The 25290-nt window shown below is 43.6% G+C and overlaps 1 protein-coding gene across 6 annotated transcripts in view; it reads left to right on the forward strand.

Moving 5' to 3' along the window:
- Positions 1-25290, forward strand: part of ppp1r9a (protein phosphatase 1, regulatory subunit 9A) — a 51671-nt gene that overhangs the window by 20418 nt on the left and 5963 nt on the right. For 2 of the 6 annotated variants that reach the window (XM_030063014.1, XM_030063017.1), the window contains exons 5-16: positions 95-199; positions 6600-6735; positions 11584-11736; positions 14017-14070; positions 15736-15965; positions 17579-17675; positions 18913-19048; positions 21122-21210; positions 22219-22384; positions 23094-23169; positions 24027-24086; positions 24527-24584. In XM_030063014.1, coding sequence (XP_029918874.1) covers positions 95-199; positions 6600-6735; positions 11584-11736; positions 14017-14070; positions 15736-15965; positions 17579-17675; positions 18913-19048; positions 21122-21210; positions 22219-22384; positions 23094-23169; positions 24027-24086; positions 24527-24584 — 1360 coding nt within the window. The remainder of the gene's footprint in view (positions 1-94; positions 200-6599; positions 6736-11583; positions 11737-14016; positions 14071-15735; positions 15966-17578; positions 17676-18912; positions 19049-21121; positions 21211-22218; positions 22385-23093; positions 23170-24026; positions 24087-24526; positions 24585-25290) is intronic. The other 4 variants (XM_030063015.1, XM_030063019.1, XM_030063016.1 and 1 more) reach the window with 3 other exon arrangements.

Consider the following 25290-nt stretch of genomic DNA (forward strand, 5'->3'; position numbering starts at 1 on the left):
TATTGCTGGCCTGAAACCAAAACCCAGCATGGAAGATGACTGGCGATATTTGCAGAGTGTTTTGAATGACGCTCTTCCTCCGTCTGTGTGTCAGGATCAAGGTGAACGACCAGATCGTGGAGGTGGACGGGACGAGCTTGGTGGGCGTCACCCAGAGCTTCGCTGCCTCTGTGCTCAGGAACACGTCGGGAGTCGTGCGGTAAGGTCAAACACACACACACACAAGACAGAAAACTACAAACCACACAAAATTCCATAACAAGATCCTTCACTTAAAACAAGCAAAACCATGAAATTTCAGTCGTCTTCCCTATAACAGACGGCAGACCCTTACTGTATCAGAGAAGAGTGAAGATGCGGCCACAGAATATGGTTGTGACCAAAAGCTTGTGTGTGTGCGTGTGCGTGTGCGTGTGCAAAAGTCTGGCGGGGTTCAGCGGGGGTCCTCTCAAAGCCGAGCAGTGGGGGGGGGGGGCGGACAATAGAAACACACAGCATGGCAGGAAGGCTTTGATTTGGAGAGCCAACGCGACACCGCGCGACTCTGTGGGGCTGCCATCTCTCACTCTCAATTGTTTTCTTGCTCTTTTTTTTTTTTTTTTACAGTATAGACTTCTGTGCGTGTCTGTCCCCCTTTGGTTTACCCAGCTCTTGTGATATGCCCCCCCTCTCCTCCCATCCCAGCGCTCTCTGTTCACTCTTCCTCTCTGTCATCCCACTCTATTCTCTCTCTTTGTCTCTCATCGCCCGTGTCGACACCCTTTACATTGCCGTATAGCCTTTTATTCCTCCCCGTGCCTCTGTCTGACTCCCTTATTCCTGCCTTATTATCCCCTCAGTATATTTGGTCCACATCCACTCTCCCTCCACGGAGCGCTGGGACCAACGCTCTTTTGTTATTAAATAATCCAAAGGGCTCAGTGTGGTTTTTAACCCTGAAACCTGCTGACAACTATCACAGCCAGAATGACAGATGGCCGCATGAAGGACATCTATCGATCCCGTTCTGGCCGGCACGTTCTCTCCGGGACTCAGACGCTTGATCCGAGCCGCTGAAAGATAGATGTGTGAGCGCTTGTGTGTGTGTGTGTGTGTGTGTTGTGAGTACACTGCTCTGGGGAAAGCCGGTGGCTGAAAAAAGATGTGTCCGACAGTATGAGAACAGATTGTTGGCGAGACAGATGCTGTTTGTTGAGCTAATATTGACAATAGGGGTTGTTTCACATTAAGGCGAGCCTGTATAGCCTTGATAGGCCTACAGTCTCTCTTTTTTTATTTTTACTTTATTGGATCTATCTATCGATCGACTTGTTTGTCACATGATCAGTTCTATGCTACAGTATTTTATATTTCAGCAGGTTGTCCCGATGCTGTTGCCACTTGATATTCAGATCGCCGAGTCACCGAGTGCATCGCCGAACACTTTTGGTTCCTGTCTCCCTTTTCTCCTCTCTCATTACATATTTCTATCCCCGTCTATCATGTCCTCCTCTCGCTCCTCCTCCTCAGCGTTCTCCCTGGTGAAACCTTCTCTCTCTCTCTCTCTCTCTCTCTTTCTCTCGCTCTCTCTCTCACTCTCTCTGTCTGATCACTAGAGGTTTTATGGCCGGCTGTCCTAGATTTGCCATTTCAGCTATATTTAACCCGGACTTCCAACGGCAACTCATCCAGGCCCGCGTTTGCCCTCGTCAGAGCGCAGCCCCTCCCTCCCTCCCTCCCTCCCTCCCTCGCTGTAAAAGCCACAGGGTTTCAAAGGCCCTGTCACATAGATCACCTGGAGGGCAACACGAGAGGAAGAGTTTGTAATGCTGCGTACTGTTGAGCGTGTATAGCAACAAAATGGGATGGGATTTGGTGCAGTTGTAAAGGGAATAAGATAAGATAAGATAAGATAAGATAAGATAAGATTTACCGTCTCAAAAAGAGAAATTTGTCTTGGATATTAAGTGCTCCTGATTATGATTAGAGACATCATGTATCAGTGCATAAGTATAAAAAGGTCAGTAGAACAGGTTAGTACTAGTAAAATGTGCACAAAGGCGATATAGTATAATAATAATCGAATATATAATAATGATCCTATATAATATATTTTTTTCTTTTAAAATTAGATTTTGTATTTTTTAGATTGTGTTTCTTCGATGATTGGCATTCAGAGTGCAAGTCAAAGGAAGAATTTCATTGCACAGAGAAACTTGTTTAAACTGTTCATATGACAATAAACACTTTGACTTTGACTTGACTTGATATATGAGACCTCCAGCTCCCATCCGTCACCCCCATGGAAAAAAAAGTAGTTATTGATCAGTTTGAATGACTGCATCAAACTGTCCAGTCTGGATTTGGGGAGCCTGTAGCGCCTATTATAGTGCCACTCTGAGTACAAGACATGTGAGAGCGGTCAGCTGTGGTTTTGAGGGTCTCCTCAACCCTCTCCTGGTGGGACAAGGTGGTGACGCAGCACCAGGCTCCATGCTGGACCCGTAAAACAGGAACATGATGTTGCGGCCCAGTCCATAAACCACGAGTCCACAGAGGAAATTGAGGCCTGCACCTGCTTGTATCCTGTCGGTCAGGAATGAATGGTGCTGTTTTATTAAGGGAGACGTGTGTCTGAATACTATTAAATGTACAGCTATAAACATTAATACACTCAAGTTAATAGTGTGAGGCGCAGTAATGCACTGTACAGTCACATCCACTGTAATATAAGCCATGAAGATTAACACTAGAAAGGCCAAGCTGCTGGCAGACAGCTGCTGCTGCTGTGAATTTTTGCAATGAAGAATAATGTTATACAAAGTATGAAGTACTAACTCCTTTTACATTCCCCTTGCAAAGTTGATAGCTTGTTGGTGCTCTGTTAGATCTCCCAGTTCACTGGCATTATATTAAATAGTGGCATCATCCTGCACTAGTGGGTGTAAATTAAAACGTCAACCAATAAAACTTTCACAAATCTTCAAACCTCATCTTTCATGCATCTGTCCCTTCAAATTAAATTGTATTTGTCTCCCAAACTGATATCCTCTTGGGTTAGGGTTAGGATTTGATCTGTCCTATTGGTTTGCACTTGTGAATGATCCTTCCCTGCACTTTGTCCCGCTCAAACATCCTGTTTCAACAGGAACTGCATAAAATCAAGAAAGTAAGAGTCCATTTCTTGGAGTCCTTAAGTTTACTTCACCAGGTACAAATGTGTTAAACTCAAAAAGAAACAATGCCAGATTGAGCTAAAAGCTGATTCCCATCCACGGTTCCAGAGCAGGGACATGTAACAAATAAAATAAAATCACAGATTAGAATAATAATAATAATAATAAAAAAAAAACATGCCAAAAAGACAGTAACAGCACACATAAAAGATTTCTTCTGGTGTTGCGCTTTTCCCTGAAATTCACCACCTCCAGGGGAGAAAAAGAAACATCCCCGTTTGACCTAAAACACAAGAGACAGCACATCTCCACCACGGTCGACTAGCCGTTTCCGTCGTTGCTGAGCCTGTGTTGACATCCTCAATAAACTGTCAAGTCACAGCCACCTAATGGAGAAGACGTGTGTCCTGCACCAGCTTCACTCTCCTCATGCCTGCTTTCTGCCCTGGAGTTTTTCGTGCCTTAAAGTTCCTCAAAGTTGCCCCAGCCATTTGTTTATTAATTGCGGGAAAAGGTTTCCCCTGGGTCGGAAATGAAGCAGCGCCGCGTGTGGCGGCCCCAGAGCAGCGGGAGGCAGGGAGGGAACAAGACAGGCTCCCCATGCGTGAGGAGAGAGGCTGTTTCCAGGTCAGCTGCTCCTCAGACCTCCCTGCTGTCCGATGGCTAGTCGCAGTACAGTAGTCAGCCTCGCCAGGTCTCTTCCCCTCTCTCTCTCTCTCTCTCTCTCCCTCTCTCTCTCCCTCCCTCTCTCTCTCTTGTTCCTTCACATGTAGATCAAAGATGCCTCTCTGCTGAAGCGTAAGACATTTTCTACATTGCTTTCAGAAATATCTGAAAGAGCTCTCGGGATCTGAATTTACTTGATTAGGCCCACTCTCAAAGGCCCCCCCTCTCCCCTTTCCCTTTCTCTCTATCTATCTGTCTGGTTCTCTCTCACTCAAACACACACACACACTTACACACACACAGAGAGCCTCCTGCTGGGTTGGAGATAAATTTCCTGGAATAGGTCAGAGAAATTCTTATCTTTCACGGCTTGTTTTGTCGGGGTTATGAGGAGAGCAAATTGGAGATGATGTTATGAATTTTCCTCTGAATAGCGGGGCCATTATTTGCTGTAAAGTTATAAGGCTTGAGAATTGGGTTTAATAGGGCATGATTGTTATCCTTTGCTATCGTTTTCTGTAGGCCGAGGCGTGGAAAAGGGGAGCGCATCATATTGTCGTGTTTTCCTTGTCGCTGTGATCACGCAGCTCTTGAATCGAGGATGACGGCTCTCTCGTTCCCCCTCTCACGCAGACACACAACCGCACAGCTTGGCAGGGGTGCAGATTGAATTTTTGGGATGAATCACAGTTCAAGGAAGCGATTGTTCTTGCTTTGTTCTTTTGTGTGTGTGTGTGTGTGTGAGCAGAAACGATGTAGAAGGTGATGTTTTGTTTTTTCTTTCTTTCTTTTGGAATAGCAGGGTCATGATTTGCAGTTTAGTTTGGAAAAATGTTGGAGAAAAGTTAAAAAAAGAGGCACTTCCAGCCGTGTTTTTCAGTCCTCTGGGATGCAGTCTTGTTTTTTTTTTTTTCTATCATACATAACCGTCTCTGTTCTCTTTCACCTCTCTTCTCTTTTTTCCTTCCCTGCTTCAGTCAGCTTTCATCCTACTCAGTGTGGTACAGCATGTGTAGGTACATCCCGTGTGTAGCTTCACTACTAAGCCTTGTCGGGGCTGTAGCTCAGAGGCACGGCCTGCTGGGAATTTGCCTATGGGCTCTCCATTTAGTTCCAGGCTCATGGCGGGCTGCCTGGCCTGGTTGACTGTCCTGTCACATTACTGTGCCCCAATACTCAATCAGATCAGTGCATACATGGCTGTGGGCTTCCACCAGTCTCACACACTCACACACACACACACACACTGCTGAGGTCAGGTTGCTATGCAAATTGGCACCGCTGCAAGAATTTGGAATACAAGCTCAATACCTTATAGTCTAAAGATATCAATAAATATCTCAAAGGGGCATGACTATCAGGTATAATAAAAATGATGATGATAGGCCACCATGCATCTAGTTAAAGCTGCTATATGTGATATTTTAAGCATTGGATCGTTGTGTATCAGTATTAGCAGCAGGATTAATGGGATCACAGGGGTCCGTGTGTCCCCCCACCTGTGGACCAAGACCACTGGTCAGCGTTAAATCAGTCATAGCAGGTTAACTTGTTGTGCTGTGCAGAGTTTAGTATCATGTCACCTTGAGTGTTGCTCTGTGGTCTGGGCATCTGCCGCTAAAGGTGAGCTCAGAAAGCTGCAGATTGCCCAAAATCGGGTTGCTCTACCCGATCAAATATTAATCACGTGCATGATTTTTATTCAAACAAATTGTTTTTCGAAGTACAGTGCACGACCATGGCACTAGAGGGTCCAGCAAAGGTCAGCTGGAGGTGCCCCACCCAAAAACAAATGCCTTATGTCGATCTTTTATCTATAGAGCAATAACTCTGTGGAACAGTCTGCCTCACTATCTCTGTTGTACTGAAAGTAAACAGGTATTTAAAAAGAAACTTCAATCTTACTTTAGATTATAAAGTTGACTTAGCTGTATGTCAAATTGGTTTTGTTTTATGTTCAGAGAAAATTAATTTTTAGATTTTTAAAAAATTATTAAATGTTTAACTGTTTTAACATCAGGTATATTAGAATTGTATTTGTAAATGCATGATGTATTGTTTTGTATTTTTTGTTGTTGTTTTTTGTGGACCCCAGGAAGACTAGTTGGATACTACGGTACCAACTAATGGGGATCCTTAATAATAAACAAATAAACAAATAAACTGACTGCGTCATCAGGCATTGCCACCGCTTTTAAACTAGCTAATTGTTCGTCTTTTAACTCTATCGATGCTGTAACGTCTCTTGAGAACAGGTGAATTTGTCGACAAACAGTTGACCAGCCAGTCATGCATCCCACACAGATTCCCATCAAATCTACCCCCTGGAATGAAAGTAGTTCCAGACCTAATTAAAAAATTTGGGCGTGGCAGTTCACGAGGGCTGGCTCCAGGGTACATCAGCATGTCCTGTCAGATTAATGGTGTTGGCTTCGTATAATCACCATAAACCAGTGAGACCATGGCAGAGATGATACAGTGATGGTAGCTTTCATCTCGCGGTAATGTTAGTTCTCTCGTGTTTTTTTCAACATTATCATTACAGTTCCCATAAAGCCTGTCACTCCCCGTCCATTTACACTTGAAAGACTGCAGCGTTCTTCTTCTGTCTCGCAGAATAACACTGCAGATTTATAAAATGCCTCGTAGAGACTGGTGGTTTGTTTATGGCAGTTACGCGAATGCCTCAAAATGTATTGATGTTGAAATGCACAGTTGAATTTTTTTTCCTGAATGTGCAGCTTCTGTTACTGATTGGCCAGTTGCACGTCGTTGCAGGTTTGTGATTGGCCGAGAGCGTCCGGGCCAGCAGAGCGAGGTGGCCACGCTCATCCAGCAGACACTGGAGCAAGAGAGGAGGCAGAGGGAGCTTCTGGAGCAGCAGTACGCCCAGTACGACGCCGACGATGACGAGGTAACGACCACATGCACAATCCTGGCCACTGCAGAGGGCGCTGCAGGGTCAGAATGTTGAGCCCAGGGTTGGACACACACACAGGGTACCTCACGGACACTTGCACAGGCTTTAAAATATTGATTGGTAATGGGCAAATAGAGTAAAACGCCACCCACCAGGCAAGACATACAATTTCTTTCCTCTCTCACTAATAAGGCTCGGTGTATGTGTGATAATCTGCAGTTCATCTGTTATCAGTATTCCCATTTCACTAACATGACACTACAAACGAGATATTAGGTTCCATGTTGTCAGTTAATGTAACAGAGTCCCCGTCTCATGACAGCTGACTGGAAACTTTACCGGAAGACGCCTCATTAACTCCGTATAACTGACAGTAGGCTTTGATAATGGCACACACACACACACACACACACACTGACACACACTCCAAGAGATGCCATGCGTGCTTTGCTCTTAGAAAGCATTGTCTTTCCCTCTCTGATGCCGCTGGCTAATCCACCAGTGACCAAGCTCAGGGCCCTCTATCGCATGCTGTTTGTGTGTGTGCCTTCAGGTACAGAGACTCACTGCTGCACACACATGCATGTATTGTACACACACACACACACACGAAGGAACTCACTCATGTGCGGTTTACACGTGTGCACACACAGGCACATGCTCACACACTCCACCGTCTCCTTCCCTCATCCTGCGCTGTCCTCATTAGCTTTGTAGGATAGAGGTCCCTCCTTTCCTGGTGGATGGTGCGTTGAAGGTCCTCATGTACAAACAGACATTTTCCAGGCCACGGGAGCCGATCACATCGCTGCTGTAATCGTAGCCCCATGCACACGAAATGCTGTCAGCTTTTATTACCGGTCTTACAGACAGTCAAGGCAGGAACTCAGCTGTTAGGAAAAGCTCACCGCACTTTTATACGCACACGGAATCACCCTTCCTCGCTCTCCTTCCTTTCCTTTGTCTGTACGATGTAGAGGTGTAATCAGTCATTCATTGCACCGATGTGTCAGATCTGAATTCTGCTGATTCGGCTGCATCGATTAGCCAAAAGAAAATAGGGGAATGGATCGCTCTGGCTCTGGCCTGAATGGGTGTGAAATGCTTTGAATCTGTTCATTCATAATTCTTTAAAAAAAAAAAAAAAAAAGATCTAATGTGGTGATCAGTACTGTTAATTGACCTAAAATACAATACAATTACAATACAATTAACATCTTTTTTGCCAATAATGCTTTTGAAGAATAAATAATGTAATGCTGTTAAGAAAAATTGTTTTTAAAATGAGTCGCTAACTTCTGTTAAATCAAAAATTCAAGCCCCTTGTATCATGATGATGATGATGATGATGATGATGATGATGCTGATGATGATGATGATGATACTGCCCCCCAGGGAAAATTCATTTTATACCCATAGGCAGGAGTCAGCATAAACCTCAACATACAATAAACACTCAATAGTCTCTGACATACAGTCCATAACCGTCTATAATGTACGATAACACAATTACACCACTCGAAGGTGAAGAATTTATTGGCATGTATGCATCAACAAGTAAATATCATGTGTCGTTCATATGTGCAATATTAACAGTTAAATAATAAGTGAAAATAAAAAAAAAAAAACTTGAAACAGTTTGTAATGTTTGGAGATCTTGTGGTCATTTAAATGAAGGAATAACACAGATCCTCATGGGACTTGTGGAAATGAGGATGGTGATTGTGTTAAAATGACTAATCCATAAATGGTTTACCAAACGCTGTAAAAACACGTTTGAAATCTGCCGCTATAGGACACCGAGGCAACCATAACTCCCTACGTAACTGCTGATAGGGTAAACAATTACGGAGCCGCTGAAATGATCTATGGGGCAATAAAAAAGGGCTCATCAATATTAATATCTCTATAAATATTAGAACAAGTTCTCACTAAGGGGGGTATTTCTCACCATGAGTGCTGCCTGGCTGGATGTGGCAGACAGCTCTGCTTCCGGTGCTGGGGCTCACGTCCCAAGAGGGAGGGATGCTGCTTAAGTCAGCAGTAGACAGGCACACACACACACACACACACACACACACACTTGCTTACATGAATGCATAATCAAAAACGCATGCACGCTTGGCCATCTGCGAGCAGACAAATGCAACCATATTTGTAGTGTCATTCGGTCCTTTTTTAAGTGTTAAAGTCACAATGAAACAGCATCTTGAGACTCTGGCATCTTTATTTTGATGTATTTCCTGCTGAAACAGGTTGTGGGGGCGGGGCTTAATGCAGAGAGGCGCCTCTCAAAGGTTTGAGTTGACGGCTTTAAAAAATCTGATGTTTTTATCGGTTAAAATGCTTGTTTCCGCCTACTGGCTCAGCATGAAATCACCATTGAAGATACACCGTTTCCCACAAAGAAGAATGGGATTTGAAAATGCAAAAACTTAAGAAATTAATTAGTTAAAAATAAACAAATAAATTTAAACATGGAGGAAAAAATCTGCCAGTGGGATGAGTGTGATAATTCCTCGTTTCCAGTGCACTGTCGCTTGTTTCAGGGATTTTGTTGAGGCATGAAAATCCTGGGAAAGTGGAATAATACGACAGATGACTCCAGTAATTGGGACACTTCATGATTTGAAACAATCTGGTTTGCGAGTGAAATTATCTGACTCCACTGGCAGAATTACACACACACACACACACACACACACACTCGCACACAGTCCCTGCCACTCACGGGGACTCAGATATCCTCCGTCTGCGGCAGTCAAAGCCCTATCACAGCGCTGTCACGTATATATATCACATTCATACTAGATATTCTCAGCGCCGCTCATCACACTCTGAGCAGCAGCCAAACAACGCTGGGAACATTTCCCCCTAAATCATCTGTTCCTCTCCTCATCATCATGCATGCGGCCGCAGGTGACGCATTTATCACATGCAAATTGCCGTTTCATTGCGCCTCCCATGCTTACAGTGCTTAACTCCACCTTCAGCAAATGGAACCTTAATGTAGGATTTTGATGTAGGATTTTGGTGCCATGGCAACAGGAAAGCCCATTATGGAGATGGGGCCCTGCAGACAGACAGATCAGGCCTGAATATAGTGCTGTGAGGGGATGGATGGATGGAGGGAAGTGGAGAAAGAGAGATGAGGAGAAGATATAGAGAGCAGGAGGATGAGAGGGAATTGAGACTGAGTGAGTGTGTGAGACACGTGGAGGCAGACAAGAAAATAGAGAACGGTAGATTGTACAGACAGCAAGTGATGTATAGAGGAGAGAGAGAAAGAGAGAGAGCGAGAGAGAGAGAGAGAAATGCAGGCACAACTACACTTATGAATCCATTCATTTCCCACAGAGGAGAACTGTTCCACTCCATTCATCTTCTGTGAATAAACAATTATTTAACAGTCACATACACACACACACACGCACACACACACACACACACACACACACACACAATGTGTACTTGATTGAGGCTTAATTATATGGAGATGATGAGACTGATTCATGGATAAAGATACGCATGGTTACCTACTGTAGGGAACTGATAAACACAGATGGATTGACAGAGAGAGAGAGAGAGAGAGAGAGAGAGAGAGAGAAGGGAGATTTTTTTCCTGCCTCTGCTACCCTGAAGCTCTCAGGCGTCGCTGTTGGGCGTCAGCCATCCAGTGAATACTCCTGAAATCCACCTAGATCCAGTGCCAGTGCCCGATGCCAACAATCATTATATTTTGTGAATGAGAGAAATGAAAGACAGCCCAAAAAACATTTGTTGCTCTATCCTATACAAAGAGGAGTCGATTCAACATGGATGTCAAGCCACAAAAATGTAATTCCACTCAAATCCTTCCTTGTTTCTGGTGATTTGGATTTTTCAAAATAAATGGGCTAAAGAGCCCTATATAATTTCAACATTAAAATTTTATTGATTGGCTCTTTTATGTACCTTAATTTAGATCATATTTGACTGGGTGCTCTGTGTTTTTGACCTGTATGATAACCTGTATAATAATTGCATTTAGCAAGATTAGGAAATGCTCAAGAATCAATGGTGAGAAGTCCACATGTGGCCAGTGTAAGTTATCTTGTCCCTTATTTTTATAGCCGTAACAATTACAGCTCATCAGGCTGTCAAAGTGATGAACTTTTGACAACATTTTGAGTAACTGACTCTGTGAATGAATTGTTATATAAGCTGTAGCATTAAAATAGTGTTACTTGTGCAAAATAGACAGTGAAAAGTGGATAGCGTGAGGAAAATGGATAGGATTTTCTGTGTGCAGCAGGTCGAGCAACATGATGCACTCATATCAGCAGATAGAAAAATGAAAAGAGAGAGAAAGATGGAGACAGACATGTGAGAAATGGACACTGCAGCCGAACAGCTGGATGTCTTTTCTCTGTCCAGAGCTGTTGTGTGTGTGTGTGTGTGTGTGTGTTTTGCAGCCTGCTGACCCCCTAATGAGGGGTGAATGCTAATAGCCTTACTGGATAATAGATAGCCTGGCAGTCACTGTACAACAGCACACTGGGTAATTACAGCAGCAGCCTGTGTGGAGTGTGAATGTTGTACAGGCAAACAAACCCAAACACACACCACTATACACACATAGGTTACTGCACACACACACACACACACACACACACACACACACACACACTCACTCTAGTGAATGCTTTGGGGTGCTCACCAGTTCTCTCCATTCTCCTCCCAGGATTTAAAAGGGGATTGTGTGGTTGATGTAGGTCTGCATTGTGCACCGCATCTGTGATTTGAAAATATTTCCACGGAGTTTCAAGGCCACGTCGCTGACCGCTGCGTTCCCTCTCAAAGCAGACAGGGGAGTACGCCACCGACGAGGAGGAGGCAGGGCAGACGGTGCCGGCCGGGGAGAAGAGCATCGAGGTGTTTGACTTGCCGGAGACGGAGGACATCTTGTCTCCCTCGGAGTTGGACGCCACCAAACTCTACCAGAAGTTCAGAGAGGTAACACATGTTTCAGTCTCTATACCTGAATATCCCAGCGGACGAAACACAGTTTGTCTAGGAGCAGTGCAAGGCCAGGCCGTTTACTTCAAAATAATCGCAAAACAAAAACACAGACGGTAGAATGTAACTTTATCATGCAACAAAAGGGAATCCTATTCAATGAAATAGTGAAAGATACCTCCAGAGTGGAATCTAACACCCCTGCTGTACTTGGCAGTTTCACTCTTTTGTCAGAATCTAAGATCCGCTTAACCTCCCTAATTCCTAATCTGGATGATTAGAGGCATGAATACTAAACCGATACAAGATCTACAGTATGCTCATTACATCCCCAATTACCCATGGTTAGTTCAAATCCACCAAAGCGGAGAAAGAGACAACAGTTTAAACCTGCGCTTCGATCCGATTTGCACCCAGGCTTTAGCAGCTCATTACACCCCCCAAAAAAAAAAAAAAAAAAAAAAAAAAACAATAACCCTCGAGTAACCTTTGATGGCCACGGTCACCTCCAGCGTTGATCTCACCTAAAAGCGGCAGGTATGAAACATCAGGTTGTATTCACTGACTCTTAATATGTTCGTGCTGTTTAGGCAGCTGAGCAGCTGGTGATATTGATCGAGCGTTCCAGCGTTCCTGCTTTTGGCACCGAAACGTTTCAGCCTGTCCCCGGACTGCCACAATAGCTGTATAACACATTTAACAAATGGCTTCAGCGGCACTGCAGGCGCTGCTGGGGATATTGAGTGAAACAATAATGTAATCCCCGGTCTCCAGCCCCGTGCACTTCTTTCGCGCTCTCCAGTTTTCTCTTCTCAGTATCACGCTCTTTCTCTCCCTCAGTGTATTGCTTATTTTTACTTTTCTTTTTTCTGTTTCTCTCTCTCTCTCTCTCTCGCTCTGTTATTCTTTTTTTTTTTACTTTTCCAGCACACACCATTAAAAGAAGAAAGAAGAAGAAAGAAAGCCCAGCCAGTTAGGGCATCAAAACTCAGAAGAGGACATTTAAAATAAGGGCCGATGTACAAAGAGAGACCGGGCGCAAAGGGCTTACCAAGTGCGAAAATAATGAAAGGGGAAGATAATGGTTAAAGTGTACACTTCATCCCCGCAGGCTGTCATTAGTAAGAGCTTCTTGCACTTGTTGAGCACTTTTTTGCACCAGTCTCTGTTTAACTGTTTCAGCCTCTTAATGTCCTTTTATGTGGCTTATGCCCTAATTGGCTGAGTGCTGACTCCTTTTCCTTTTTAATGGTGTTTTGAACTATATTTTCTACTGAGTGAACGCAGTAACCATTACTGCTTTAGTCAACACAGGCACTCGAATGTCTTTATGCACACTTTCCAACACACACACACACACACACTCACACACACAGATTTTCTACTTAATGTTCCCTCTCTTTCAAATCTTTTGGCTTACTTCGGGAAGACACGAGAATCCACCGCACATCAAAGTGACGATTGTTTGTGAGAGCTGCACAAAGCTTACTCTCATCATATCAGAGGGGATGAAAATGCAAAGAGCTGCCTGGAAAGGCCCGTGTGGCATCCGCTCCGTCAGCCTCAGGACTTTGCATTTCTTTAATCTTTCGTTTTTACCAAAATCTGAGGGATCATCATGCAACGTCGGTTAAAAGCCTGTGACCTGGCTGGCTACTTGTTACACTCTCTCACCCTCTGACCGAGGACACGTTGCTCAAGAGAAACTCTCCCCAAGCCGCCACCACTTCCTTCCCACATTTCCATCCTTCCCTTTCTTTCTCATTTATTTTTGCTTTTGCTCTCTCTCCATCTCTCGGTTTCACTGCATCTACCTCTACTTCTGTCCACCTCCCTCTCCATCTTTTTTTTTACGCTGACATAAATTTGTAAATTCATGGCATGCATCGTGTTAAGCAGTGTTAAACTGAGGAAAGCCAAGTTTGTGATTTTTTTTTTTTTTAAGAAAAAAGGGCACGAAATAATAGTTTTCTGAAGATATAATTTTAGTTTAAGTCAGTGGTTGCTGACCTGTGGCCCGCCTTTCTCATTTCCACCACATGGCCGTGTCTGTCTCTCCGTTGCTGTCTCTTGCCTTTCCCTGCCTCCCTGCCTCTCCTGTGAGAGTGTGTGTCAGTGCCGGAGCAGCGATGCTGTCAGGGGAGGACAGGGTCGGCTGCCTCTGTCCGTCACACTGTATCGACAGCGGAGAGCCTGCGCAGCCATGCATTTGATCATCTGACCGCCCTCCCTTCTCTCTATCCCGCTTCCTCTCCTCTCCGCCTCTCTTCCCAACAGCTCCAGATCAAACACACGGTGACCGAGGCCGAGATCCAGAAGCTCAAAAACAAGGTAAGGGATTTAAAGTGGGTTCAAACGAGGCAGGTCTGTCGCAGATCAAGCAATTTGTAAACAGATGTGTGACTGGCAAATGGAATAGGGATGGGGAAAGTTTGGGAGCAGCAGTTGGTGCTTATAAGGGAAGTTTTAAGAATAGATTTTGGGAAGACCATGACTTGTGGGGATTCTGTTTGTGCAGTGAAATAGCTTTCAGTTTCTACAAGTCACAGATATAGATAAATTTTTTTTGCATTGCGTAACACACTGCAACAGTTGCCATTTCAGGTGTACCCTGTGTAAACTGTCTGCTATTGCATGTATATTTCAGCAGTTTGCCTTTCACTGGGGCGCGAAATTTCCTCGCCCTCAGCTCTCAATGTCACAAGTGTCTCTTAAGCAAGCAAGAAAGTGGGGGTTTCTGTTTCATTCCTTTTTCTGCACCCTGAAAGCCTTGTGTGTGTGTGTGTAAGTGTGTGTGTGTGTGTGCGTGTGTGCGTGTGTCTATGCGAGCATCTGCACCATCTACAGTGTATAATTTATACGCTCAGTCAAATGTAATGGCCTAATTTGATTAATTCCCAAATTAATGTGCCGTGAGTGGATCTACTCAAATTTATTAGAAAAGTGGTGCTGAAGAAGCTTTTTAGGAGAGGAGAGACTCTTATTTATGGGGAAAACAAAGTAATGCAATCTGTGCTCTTACACTCTGTTGCACCCAAAAACAATGCTGAAAACTAGATAGATCTCAGTGAAAGGTTTTATTTTGAATAGCTAGTTCCGCTTTTTTGTGGAGGTTATTATACAGCACTTAAGACGGATGTTTTTTTTTTTTCCCCTTTGGTTTCTCATTGTTAGTGAGGATTTGATTTAATTTGATTTGATCTGACTGTGTTTCATTTTTTATGAAACACTGTCATGTGGTCGCTCTGACAGACAGGAGAAATATCTCTGCTTTGATGTGAGGGGCCAGCCATGTCGAGTGGTAAAATATGAAAGGTTTTATTCCAAAATGCTGTATCCATTTTTGGAAATAAAATATTGATATAAATTGCTCAGTATAAAAAAAATATATACATACATACACACATACATACATAAAATAAATGTAAAAACACACACCCAGAAAACAGTATCCTTTAAAATGATACTAATTTGTAAGTAATTGGCTCAGGATAGCCTTTAACTGCAGTTGTATTCATCAGTGAGCTTTATTTTTATTTTGTTGTAATATATATTATGAATGAATGAATGAATGGTTTATTTTTGGTTTTGGTTTGTACATCAGTCATCGCACACAGTACAACAATCACAATAAACACATAAAACCAAAATTAAATTGAAATTTCAATTTGGAATTAAACTTTGCATACATTAAGGATAGGGAGGAGAATAGTTTAATTATAATTTTAAGAATAAAAATGTGAAATGTGTTGTTTTTTTAGGTAGGTTGTACATGTTGACCCTGCAGAGAGAGGCTCCCACAACTAGAAAGTCACAGGTTTGCCCCCCAAAAACAGCTCTGTGTCTTATTGATGTGCTTCATCCAGGTGCTGATGAACCACCTAGCCTACCCAGTTGAAGCTATTTTAAAGAAGAGCCTCAGCAAAAGGCCTAAAATGTCACGCTCTCCTGTGCAAAGCCCTGCTGTACATTTTTCTGTTGTCTCCCTCCTCGCAGCTTGCGTCGGTGGAGAGGGAGAAGCAGCGCTGGGAGAAGGAGAAGAGCCAGCTGAAGGCCAGCATCGAGGAGAACAAAGAGAGGATGCTGAAGCTGGAGAGCTACTGGATCGAGGCGCAGACCCTCTGCCACACTGTCAACGAGCACCTGAAGGAGGCCCAGGCCCAGTACCAGGCCCTGGAGAAGAAGTACAACAAAGCCAAGAAACTCATCAAGGACTTCCAGCAGAAGTGAGTCAGCTCTGGGTCAAGTTAGGGAGCCTGGATTATGGTTAGTGTGTGAGACAGAAAAATATTCCGACTTTGGCCTAGAGCCTACAGCAACATGTCTCCAACTTTTTCTTGTCACATCTCATCTGATAATATTTTCTCCCTCACAGTGGAGCATTTTTGTCGTTGTTGATTTAGCATTAAATTGCATGGCAGGCTACACTGTATGCAGGGAGATAACAGAGGTGAGAGTGAAACCAGAGATTACTATAACCAACTTTATATAATACATGCTGGTGATTTCTAGTAAATTAAGTTCTAATGAAATGAGGCTATGCGTGATTTTGTTGGGGGGCATCACTGAATCTCCTCAAGGACCACTGGGCGTTCCCAGACCCCACTTTGAGAGCCTCTGGCCTACAGCAGTGCTGCTAAGCACATCTAATACAAGTAATTCAAGGCAAATTAGTCCCAGAATAGTAAACTCCAGCAGGCTGTACTTTCACCTATTTCTGAGTAAAAAAAAAAAAAATGGTAAAACAGATTGATGCCTTACAGAAAAACTGGATTCAGGACACCAGGCTGAAGCTTGTGCTGCTCTGGTTGATGTGGATCTGTTTAGTGCACTGCAGTCAGCACCTTCATCTCACTTTATCGCCTTGACTTGCTGAAATCAGCACTTAACAACCTGAAACAAAATGTTATGTACATGGCCATCATGTCTACAACACTTGAGCCATTTCTTACAACGGGGTCACTTCTGCAATCCGGGCGCTGAACTTAGACTTTGGTAAACAATTTCAGCTGAAATCCTCTCTCGCTAGCCTCACTAACCAGAGCACAGAATGAGAATATCCCCAGCGTTTTTTCCATCTGCGAGCTGGAGCGACTCTTTATTAGCGCGAGTGTGTCCCACTTCAGCAGCAAGAGCTGTGTTTTCATTCTCACGAGCGCTCCTCTCCTCCTCTTCAGTGCGCTGATCTCTTTGGTCAGTCCCATCACAGCCTCTCCTGCTCCCCTCCAGTTTGACTACCTCTAATTGGCTCCGGCCCTGCAGGCCAATGCAGGCTAACTGTGGAAACAAACTCTCCATGCTGATGTGTAGCAGAGGACTGAGCTGCAGAGGAGAGAGAGAGACAGCCAGCTCGCAGACCAAGAGCAACGCAGGGAATTGGCTGTTTATTATTCTTGCAAGAGCTATGTCTCTGTGTGTGTGTGTGCGTGTGTGTGTGTGTGTGTGTGTGTGTGTATGAGAGAGATATATGTGTTTTTAGCATCAATGTTTTTGAAAAATAAAGATGTGCATATGATAAATATCTTTGCTGAATTTGAATTAAGGGTGTGCCTGAGTTTGCATCTGTGTGTGTGTGTGTGATAAATATACTTTGGGCATATTTGTTTTTTAATTTGTGTGTGAGTGTGTGTGTGTGTCCACCATGAGCAGCAGTGGGGTCAGAGTGAAGTGAGTCACTGTCTCAAACAGACATGGCTCCCCTTTTGCCCGACTGAGCAAGAGGCATGCGCTGTTGCACACAACGACACACACACACACACACACGTCTCTGTTTTTCTTTTAGTCTCTTAACGCACGCACACACTCCACACATTAACGTCTCCCCCTCCTGTCTCTCCAGAGAGGTGGAGTTTATCCAGAAGGAGGATGCGGAGAGGCGGAGGCTGGAGGAGGCTGAGAAAGCTCACCTGGCTGAGATCCAGGGACTGCAAGTCAGGGTACGCCGCCAGCTCCCTCTTCCCTCGCTCACCCTGTCATCTCTCCTCTCTCTTCTCCTCCCTCCTCTGCACACCTCGCCGTCTCTCACTCGCTCCATCTGTGTCGGCAAACTGCAAACCAAACAAAGCAGAGCTCACAGAAGTCAGAACAAATAGGGGTGTAACAGTTCATTCACCGCATTGACGGATCGATTATCAATTCCGTCGGTTCAACTGTATCGATCTTCTAAAAGAAATGAACAGAATGAATAGCTTTGATGCTTTGAGTTGAATCATTCACTGAAAAATAAAAATAAAGATCTAATGTTGTTAAAAGCTGCAGCCGTGGATCCTCTGATGACAGAAGGATCAACTTTGGGAATGTTAGGTTGTGCAGTTCCTGAAAATGTCTCTTTTAGAGCACAAGCTGTAAGTGTGACTTGCAGTGAGAGATGATCTATATGAGCTGTAGGGACGCCAACTCCAGAAATAAAAGTACTGGAGGACCATCTGCTTCCGTCTCTGTCTCTCTTTCGTCCTACACCTCGCTGCTGAGAGCTCTTTGTATGTTTTTGGACAGTGGTGTTGTACATGTAGCAGCTGTAGGTACAGGGATTTGTCTGTGTGTGTGTGATCAGCAAAGCCTCATGGTAGTAGGCCATCACTGAACTATTGTTTTCCCTCTGGGGGGGCTTATGGAGTATCTGTGCTTTGTGTGCCCATGTATAAAATGACCCCGAGTTTTTCCCCTCACTATAGTGGAGTGGACAGCAGATGTACTTTGTGTTCAGGGGAGCGTGGCAGGGGCTGTTGTCACACCCCGCATTGATTTTCTACTTTTCTAGTCTTGTAACATGACAGTCTGCGTGGTTTTCTGCTCAAGTCTTTGGACAGTCCACCTTGCTGTCTCCTGCTATTGCTCTGCACGCTGAACACTGCATTGCAGTGTGAAGAGTGAATGCTGAAGTGTGGCAGCGGTGGGGGGAAAAAAAAGGAGTTTAATCTGTAGTTCACAGTATAAGTGAAGAAGTGATATCCTCAAAATTGAACCAGTTTCTTCAGCTGTGCTTGGCTTCACTCGCACTCAGCCATGCTCAGCAAGTGAATTCTGTATTTTCAACATAAATGAGCAAGAGATACAGTAAATCATCTCATCATTTTTGCCCTTCGGTGTTTTAAAGCAGTTTTGAGCAGGTAAATGCCCATTAACATTGACCGCTCCCCTCTCTCTCTCTCGCTCTCGATCTCTCTCTCTCAGATTGCAGCGTTGGAGTCCGAGCTAATGCAGCTGATGAAGCAAAACGGCATCCAGGTCAACAACAACAACAGCAACAGCGCCGAGAGGCTCAGCGCCCAGCAACACAGCCCTGCCAGGGCCGCGGCACAAGCCAGAGGTCTGTTTGTAAAGCAGTTTGTCTTTATTAGGAAAAGCGGCCTGACATTCCTGCTTTAACAGACGAAACAGCAGAGAGTGATACGAAAGCAGATTGAGAGCATCTACAGGTTGTTGCATGGCACGTGTTTGTATCTTTAAGTGCTTAAGTTTGATTAGTTCTCCAGGTTCTGTTTGCTCTACATCTTGTGCTCTGACCCACAATGCCATAATATTACCCCTTAAACAATGAATAACAAATAACTTAGAGAATATCCTTCCAAAAAGGCGATGTATTCCCTGTGGTAAGCCGTGGAAGCTAATGTGGCCCGGCCCCCTCGGCTGTGCATGGAAACAAAACCAGTCGATCAATCAGTGAATCGATAAGAAGCTGTAGCTGCAGCCAGACCTGAGCAAAATGGAAACGCATGCAATTTTGAGTTCAATAAATTTTAAACAAGGAACATTTTAGTCATCTCAGAGGGCCGGTGAAATAAACCAAGCATCCATCTTATTGTTTAAAAATGTAAAAACCACTCAGCAATACACTGCCACACACGCGATGAGTAGAACTTTGTTACACAGCTTCGTAATGAAAATAAGGCACGTTTCATAAATCCTGTCTACAAGGACGTAAGTGATGTAAAATGTCCTCCATTTATGCTGATTTCTTCTGGCTGGATGATTATGAAAAACTGGAGTTGTGCTTCAGGAAGGGAACTTTTTTTTTTTGTAGCAGATTTTATTTGCCAAGCTTGGGAGAGCTGTATAATAACTTGTAAATTTTATAATGAAATGGAATTTAATTTAATGTGTTCCTCTGCATCCGTGCTGTTTGGTGGCTTGTAAACCCATGAGGGCCGGGCACTTAAAAAAGGCATGACACACAAATAAAAGAAATTTTAAATCAAAATATACAGTATAAATCATGTAATGAAATTGATTTAATAAAGATCTAAGTTGAATGTACACTACTGTCATTTATAAATACAGGATTATTCCCCATTATTTCCCTTGCACCATTGTGTCAAGGGATGAAAACAGAGGAAAGTTTTCATTCTTAGGAAGGATCAAGTTGTTTTTCCCTGAGATGGCCCACGATGCACTTGTCAGCCAGGCGCCCGTGACCTTTTAGCCTCCAGAGAGTTGATCCACTGTCAGTGAATGACAGTGAAAGGATATTCTTGTGGCGTATTGCAAACATCAGCTTGTACACACACACACACACACACACATAGATCAAGGTCTAGATCCGTCCTCAGATTTAACACGTCACACTATTTCCATCACAAATCCACTCTCTCCTCCGTTAACCTCCACATGCACTCTGCACCTCTGACCCCGGTGTCACACGGGCCCACAGCAAGCGAACACAAACACGTAATCCGTTTTTCACCACATCTGTCTCGCTTTGTTTGCCTCTCAACTCTTTTTTTTTTTTTTTCCGGCTGTTTTGTTTAAATGCCACTAGCTTTATTTCAGCAGTCGCATCTGGATCAGCGCAGCCGTATCTGATGGCTGCACAGTGCCGACAGGATGGAGCGGCTTGATGTGCATTGATCTGAGTTAGGCAGCGGGTTGAGGGAGATGGGTAGAGCAGGACAAAGAAGAGAGAGAGAGACAGACAGACAGAAAGAGAGAGAGAGGAAGTGGACGAGAGACCGTCTGCTGAAATGATCTCTCCCTCCCTCTCAAATTTAAGCGATTCAGTCTTTGTCCTCTCTGACAGTGTCTCCCTGCAGAGATGGGGAATGATTACATAAATGATAATGACTTGCATAATTAGTAACGTTACTTTTGGGGGAATGGAGACTTGGTATCATAACTGAGTTGATCATTTCTTAACAGACTTATTCAGTTGGGGTATCAGTGTTGGACCCAAGCCAAATTAAGGACGCGTTAGAGAGAGGGAAACAAGCGACCGCATGTTGTTACTTGATGCTAAAATGCATTTGATGAGCAACTTTATTACACAGCAGGGTATTTTTTATCCTGTCAAGGCAAATCAGGATCATTGTTTCTCTCTGCATGTGCATTTATATGTGTGTTTTATGTTTGTGTGTGTGTGTGTGTGTGTGTGTGTGTGTCACTGCAGACCTCAGGGAGGGCTCTCCACACTCACCCAGCAAAAAGAAAGGTTACAGAGGACTGGCCCGGGACAGCATCAGCTCCACAGAGGGAGAGGTTCGTATGAAAACACACACACACACATGCTAACGCTTATACACACATGGGCAAGTTCTGCAACTCAAATTCAAATTTGCAACAACAAACCTCTGTTTTACCAACATCTGTTAAGACAAAGAGCCAGCTAAGACATGGACAGATGCGATCCCCCTTAATCAAGTAAACCCCATTATTCTCAGTGTGTTTCCCTGCATTTGATTACTGTCACATTTAATGCGTCCCTCTGTGCGATTACAGTGTGTATGTGTGTGTACTTCAGTTGCTTGTGCCTTTAACCCCTGTCCCCTCCAGTCTCCTCCTTCAATGCGTAATGCATTAATTGTGTCGCTCGGCGGCACTAATTGAGTCTGTGGCGCCGTCACAAGCCATTGTCTGTCCCAGTGTGCGGCTGCAGTATCTTTCTGGATGAAAGGCTCCACTCCGGCTAATGCTGTCACTTAGTCAGGCCGCAGCAGGCAGGGCCGGGTTCAGATTGGATAAACGGCTCGAGAAATGAAACAGAATTGGCAGGAGTGCCGAAACCAGGCAGCGTGACGCTTCCCGTGTAAAGAGAAGTTCCCCAAAGTGTTGGAAACGAGGGCGAGTTTCATCCATCACAGTCAGAAGTTGGGAGTCGGTGAAAATATGCCAAGTGACTGCTTTCAGTTTAGTCTGCGGCACCGGCAGTGGATGTTCAGATCAATTTTCCCTTGATCGTGCTGGATCCTTCCCTCCTCCGATCGCTGTTTACTCTGTGGCCACTCGTCCTCGCCCCCCTCCTCTCCTCTCTCGGTGTTTTCATTTGTATGCTGTCCATCACATTTCTCTGTCTGCGCTGTCTCTCTCTCTTACACTCCTGTGTCCTCTCTCCATCTTTTCTCACCTTCCTCCTTTCTCCCTGTCATTCTCTCCTCCTCTCTGTGCCCTCCTCTCACCTTGTCCTCTTCCTAATCCTCCCACTCTGTCCTTTATCCTCCTCTCCTGCCTTCATTTTCTCTCTCTCTCACTCTTCATGTCTGTCCTCAGGTCTCAGAGGGACATGGCAGTCCGGCCCACAGTCGCAGCGGCTCGGTGCGCAGCGCAGCCTCCTGTGACGGGGCAGCGGCGGCGGTCCTCCGGGCCCCGGGCAGCACCGAGGGCTCACCCAGGCGAACGCTGCACCCACCAGCCACCGCCGGGGCCCAACAGGACGGTTAGTACACCCCACCCGACCTGAGCTGATGACACAGCATGCAGGATCAAATGGTCTCTCCTTTTGTAGAAATGATCATGTGAAGGCACATTTTGCATATTGTGTATGTAGCTGTAATGTCACATACTTTTTGCCTTCATATGCCCATATTTCATTTTATTAGCACATGTTATCAGTGCATACATCAGTATTTTTATATTTTCTCACTTGTGTCATGCTGAAAATGTTTGGAATGTATATTTTGTAAGCATATTTTCATTCATCTCATCTTACACTCCAATGCCACTATTTTGTATTCCCTCATAATACTATAACTTGTTTTTTAAACACACATCAATCAATCAAACATTTCCAGTTTTGGAAATGTTTTTGCTATATTCATATTCTCATATTCACATTCTCTCATGTTTTTTTGTTTTTGTTTTGTTTTTTTCACTGCCATAACAATCCAGTCTCCAAAGTCTTAGTTTGAGTTGGTTTGTTTATATACACAAGAAAATTTGTAAGAGATTAAAAAAAAAAAAAAAAATGCACAGGGAAATGTGAGGGAGAAGTGCCTAAAAAATCCTCAAGGGGCTTGAAAAGTGGCACTCTCCAGGCAGCATATTACTAGAAGAAGGTATGCACAAATTGTATGTGTCATAGCGATCATTTAAAAAAAAAAAAAAAAAAGATCAGGAAGAGTGTAAGTGTGTGTCTGTGTGTGCAGGCTCTCAGTCTCCTGCCGTGTCCAGCCCCTCTCTCAGCCTGGAGGACAACACCTGCAGACAGACACTGGATCCCGGGTAAGAGCACGTCACCTTTTTACCTTGCTGTGTGCTAATGATGCCTTCCAGTGGCTTATTTATTCATCATGTGACCTCTGAAACCAAATATGCTCATTTTCTGTTTCCTAACAAGTCCAGAGATGGGTTTCTGCTTATTTGTCATAAAATTTAAACAATGTCCTTGCAAGAGGTTTGACTTTGCTGTATTTGGGTCATTAAAAAACATATGACATGTGTGACTGAAGATTTTCAGGAGTTTGTATGTTGAAGAGTGAATCAGTGTTAAATCATGTTTAGGTGTTAGAAAATGTAAAGTAATGAAACCCAGTTATGTAATAGTTTCACCAATGATGCAATACAATGCCTTGGTCAATAATGAAATGATATTTTAACTGTTGATCTATATTAATTAACATTAATTAGTACAGTTGTTACCTAATTACATTACATATATGTTGTGATGCAGATCTTGGCAATGTTGTTGAAATTAAAAAAACAAAAGCCAAAAAAAAAAGTAGAACATGAACTGAAAAAGAACACAGACAAAATTATTACATCATCCATCTGGAAAAATATCAACTTGTACAATCTCCATAATTTAATAAGGAAGTACACAAACAGTTTAAATATTATGACATTGTTGGTTTAGGCTTTGTATCACATAATTGGGTGATTTATTGCATAATTGGGTTTTATGAAAAAGTATTATATAATGATTTTTCCTCTTCTTCCTCTTCCTCTGATCATTACTATTATTATGATTGTTGTTTTATATGACATGGATGCTGATGATGAAGTTATTTGGATCTACAAGGTGTGGGTAATGTGATCAACATTGCAAAAGGTGAGGTCTGTTTTTTTCTCTCTCTTCTCAGTTCCTCCCTCAGGAAAAGCAAAATGAAGGACAAAGACCCCAGAGCTTCACCTGGAAACAGGTAAATGCTCATCATTGCATCAGTGTGGCAGTGTTGTTGTTGTTATTGTTGTTGTTGTTGTCTTGTTGTTGTCTTGTTGTGAGTCCAACTGGTTTGGTCTGACTTCTAAACTGGACCCGGTGGAACAGTTTCCTGCAGCTCTCAGCAGAAACACAGAGGCATCAGCTGTGTAGCACAGCAGACAGGGAACCAGTGGTACCACACATACGTCACCACACACACACACACACACACACACACACACACACACATGCACTGGGTGTTTATGAGAATCACAGAATGATCCAGAAACTGTTTATGACTCTGTGGTAATTCACACCATTAACCTCCATTTACTCTCTCTCTTTCTCTCTCTCTCTCTCTCTCTCTCTCTCTCTCTCTCTCTCTCTCTCTCTCTCTCTCTCTCTCTCTCTCTCTCCCTCTCTGTCTCTCTCTCTCAGCTCCACAGAGCCCTCAGTAGAGGACAGCCCAGAGAAACTCAAGGCCAAGGTACATAAGGTTGTGCTGCTGGTACATTAGGCAAATTATGATTCACTGGATACTTTACAGTGAGGACTTTTAAGGACACTTTACTTTGCCCTCGGTAATTTAATCATAAGTCTCGTTAAAAATCAGACCTGAAGCCACATCGACTGCAACAATCATTACCACTACTTCACTTGTCATATGAGCCAATGAAAGTATGAACACGTGGCAGCGCAGGTCATGCTTAGCTGTGCTGAACTGTAACTGTGTGTTAGACACGGTTTTGTAGGTTTTGTAGTGGTTGTCATGGTATCACCATCTATTTTTTTATGCATTGTTGTTATATGTTTCCGTTGGACAGAGCTCTCTCACATGGCCCCACTTCTTCTCCTATTCATATTACGTGGTATTGTATCCCTTTTTTGTTTTGTGCAATCACACCTCAATCCAAAGGGCAAATGAATGTGTGCTGTAAGAGGTAAATGGGCTTTAGCAGCAAAATGAAATGTGTAGAACTGCGTAATTGCACTTTTACTGTAATTTGAAAAAAAAAACAAAAAAACAAAAGAAACAGAAATCTGTACAAATTTTTGATAACTAAGCTAACATGAATTGTTAAATTATTATGCCTGCATAATCTTAGAAATCCCTTGTCCCTTGTTTCTTCAGTTACGTTGCAAATGCAAATATCCATCTTAGCAAGTCATATAATCTAGTTTTCTTATTTTGAAAAGAAGTG

The sequence above is a fragment of the Myripristis murdjan genome, chromosome 11 (assembly GCF_902150065.1).
Source record: "Myripristis murdjan chromosome 11, fMyrMur1.1, whole genome shotgun sequence".
In the NCBI taxonomy this organism is placed as follows: domain Eukaryota; kingdom Metazoa; phylum Chordata; class Actinopteri; order Holocentriformes; family Holocentridae; genus Myripristis; species Myripristis murdjan.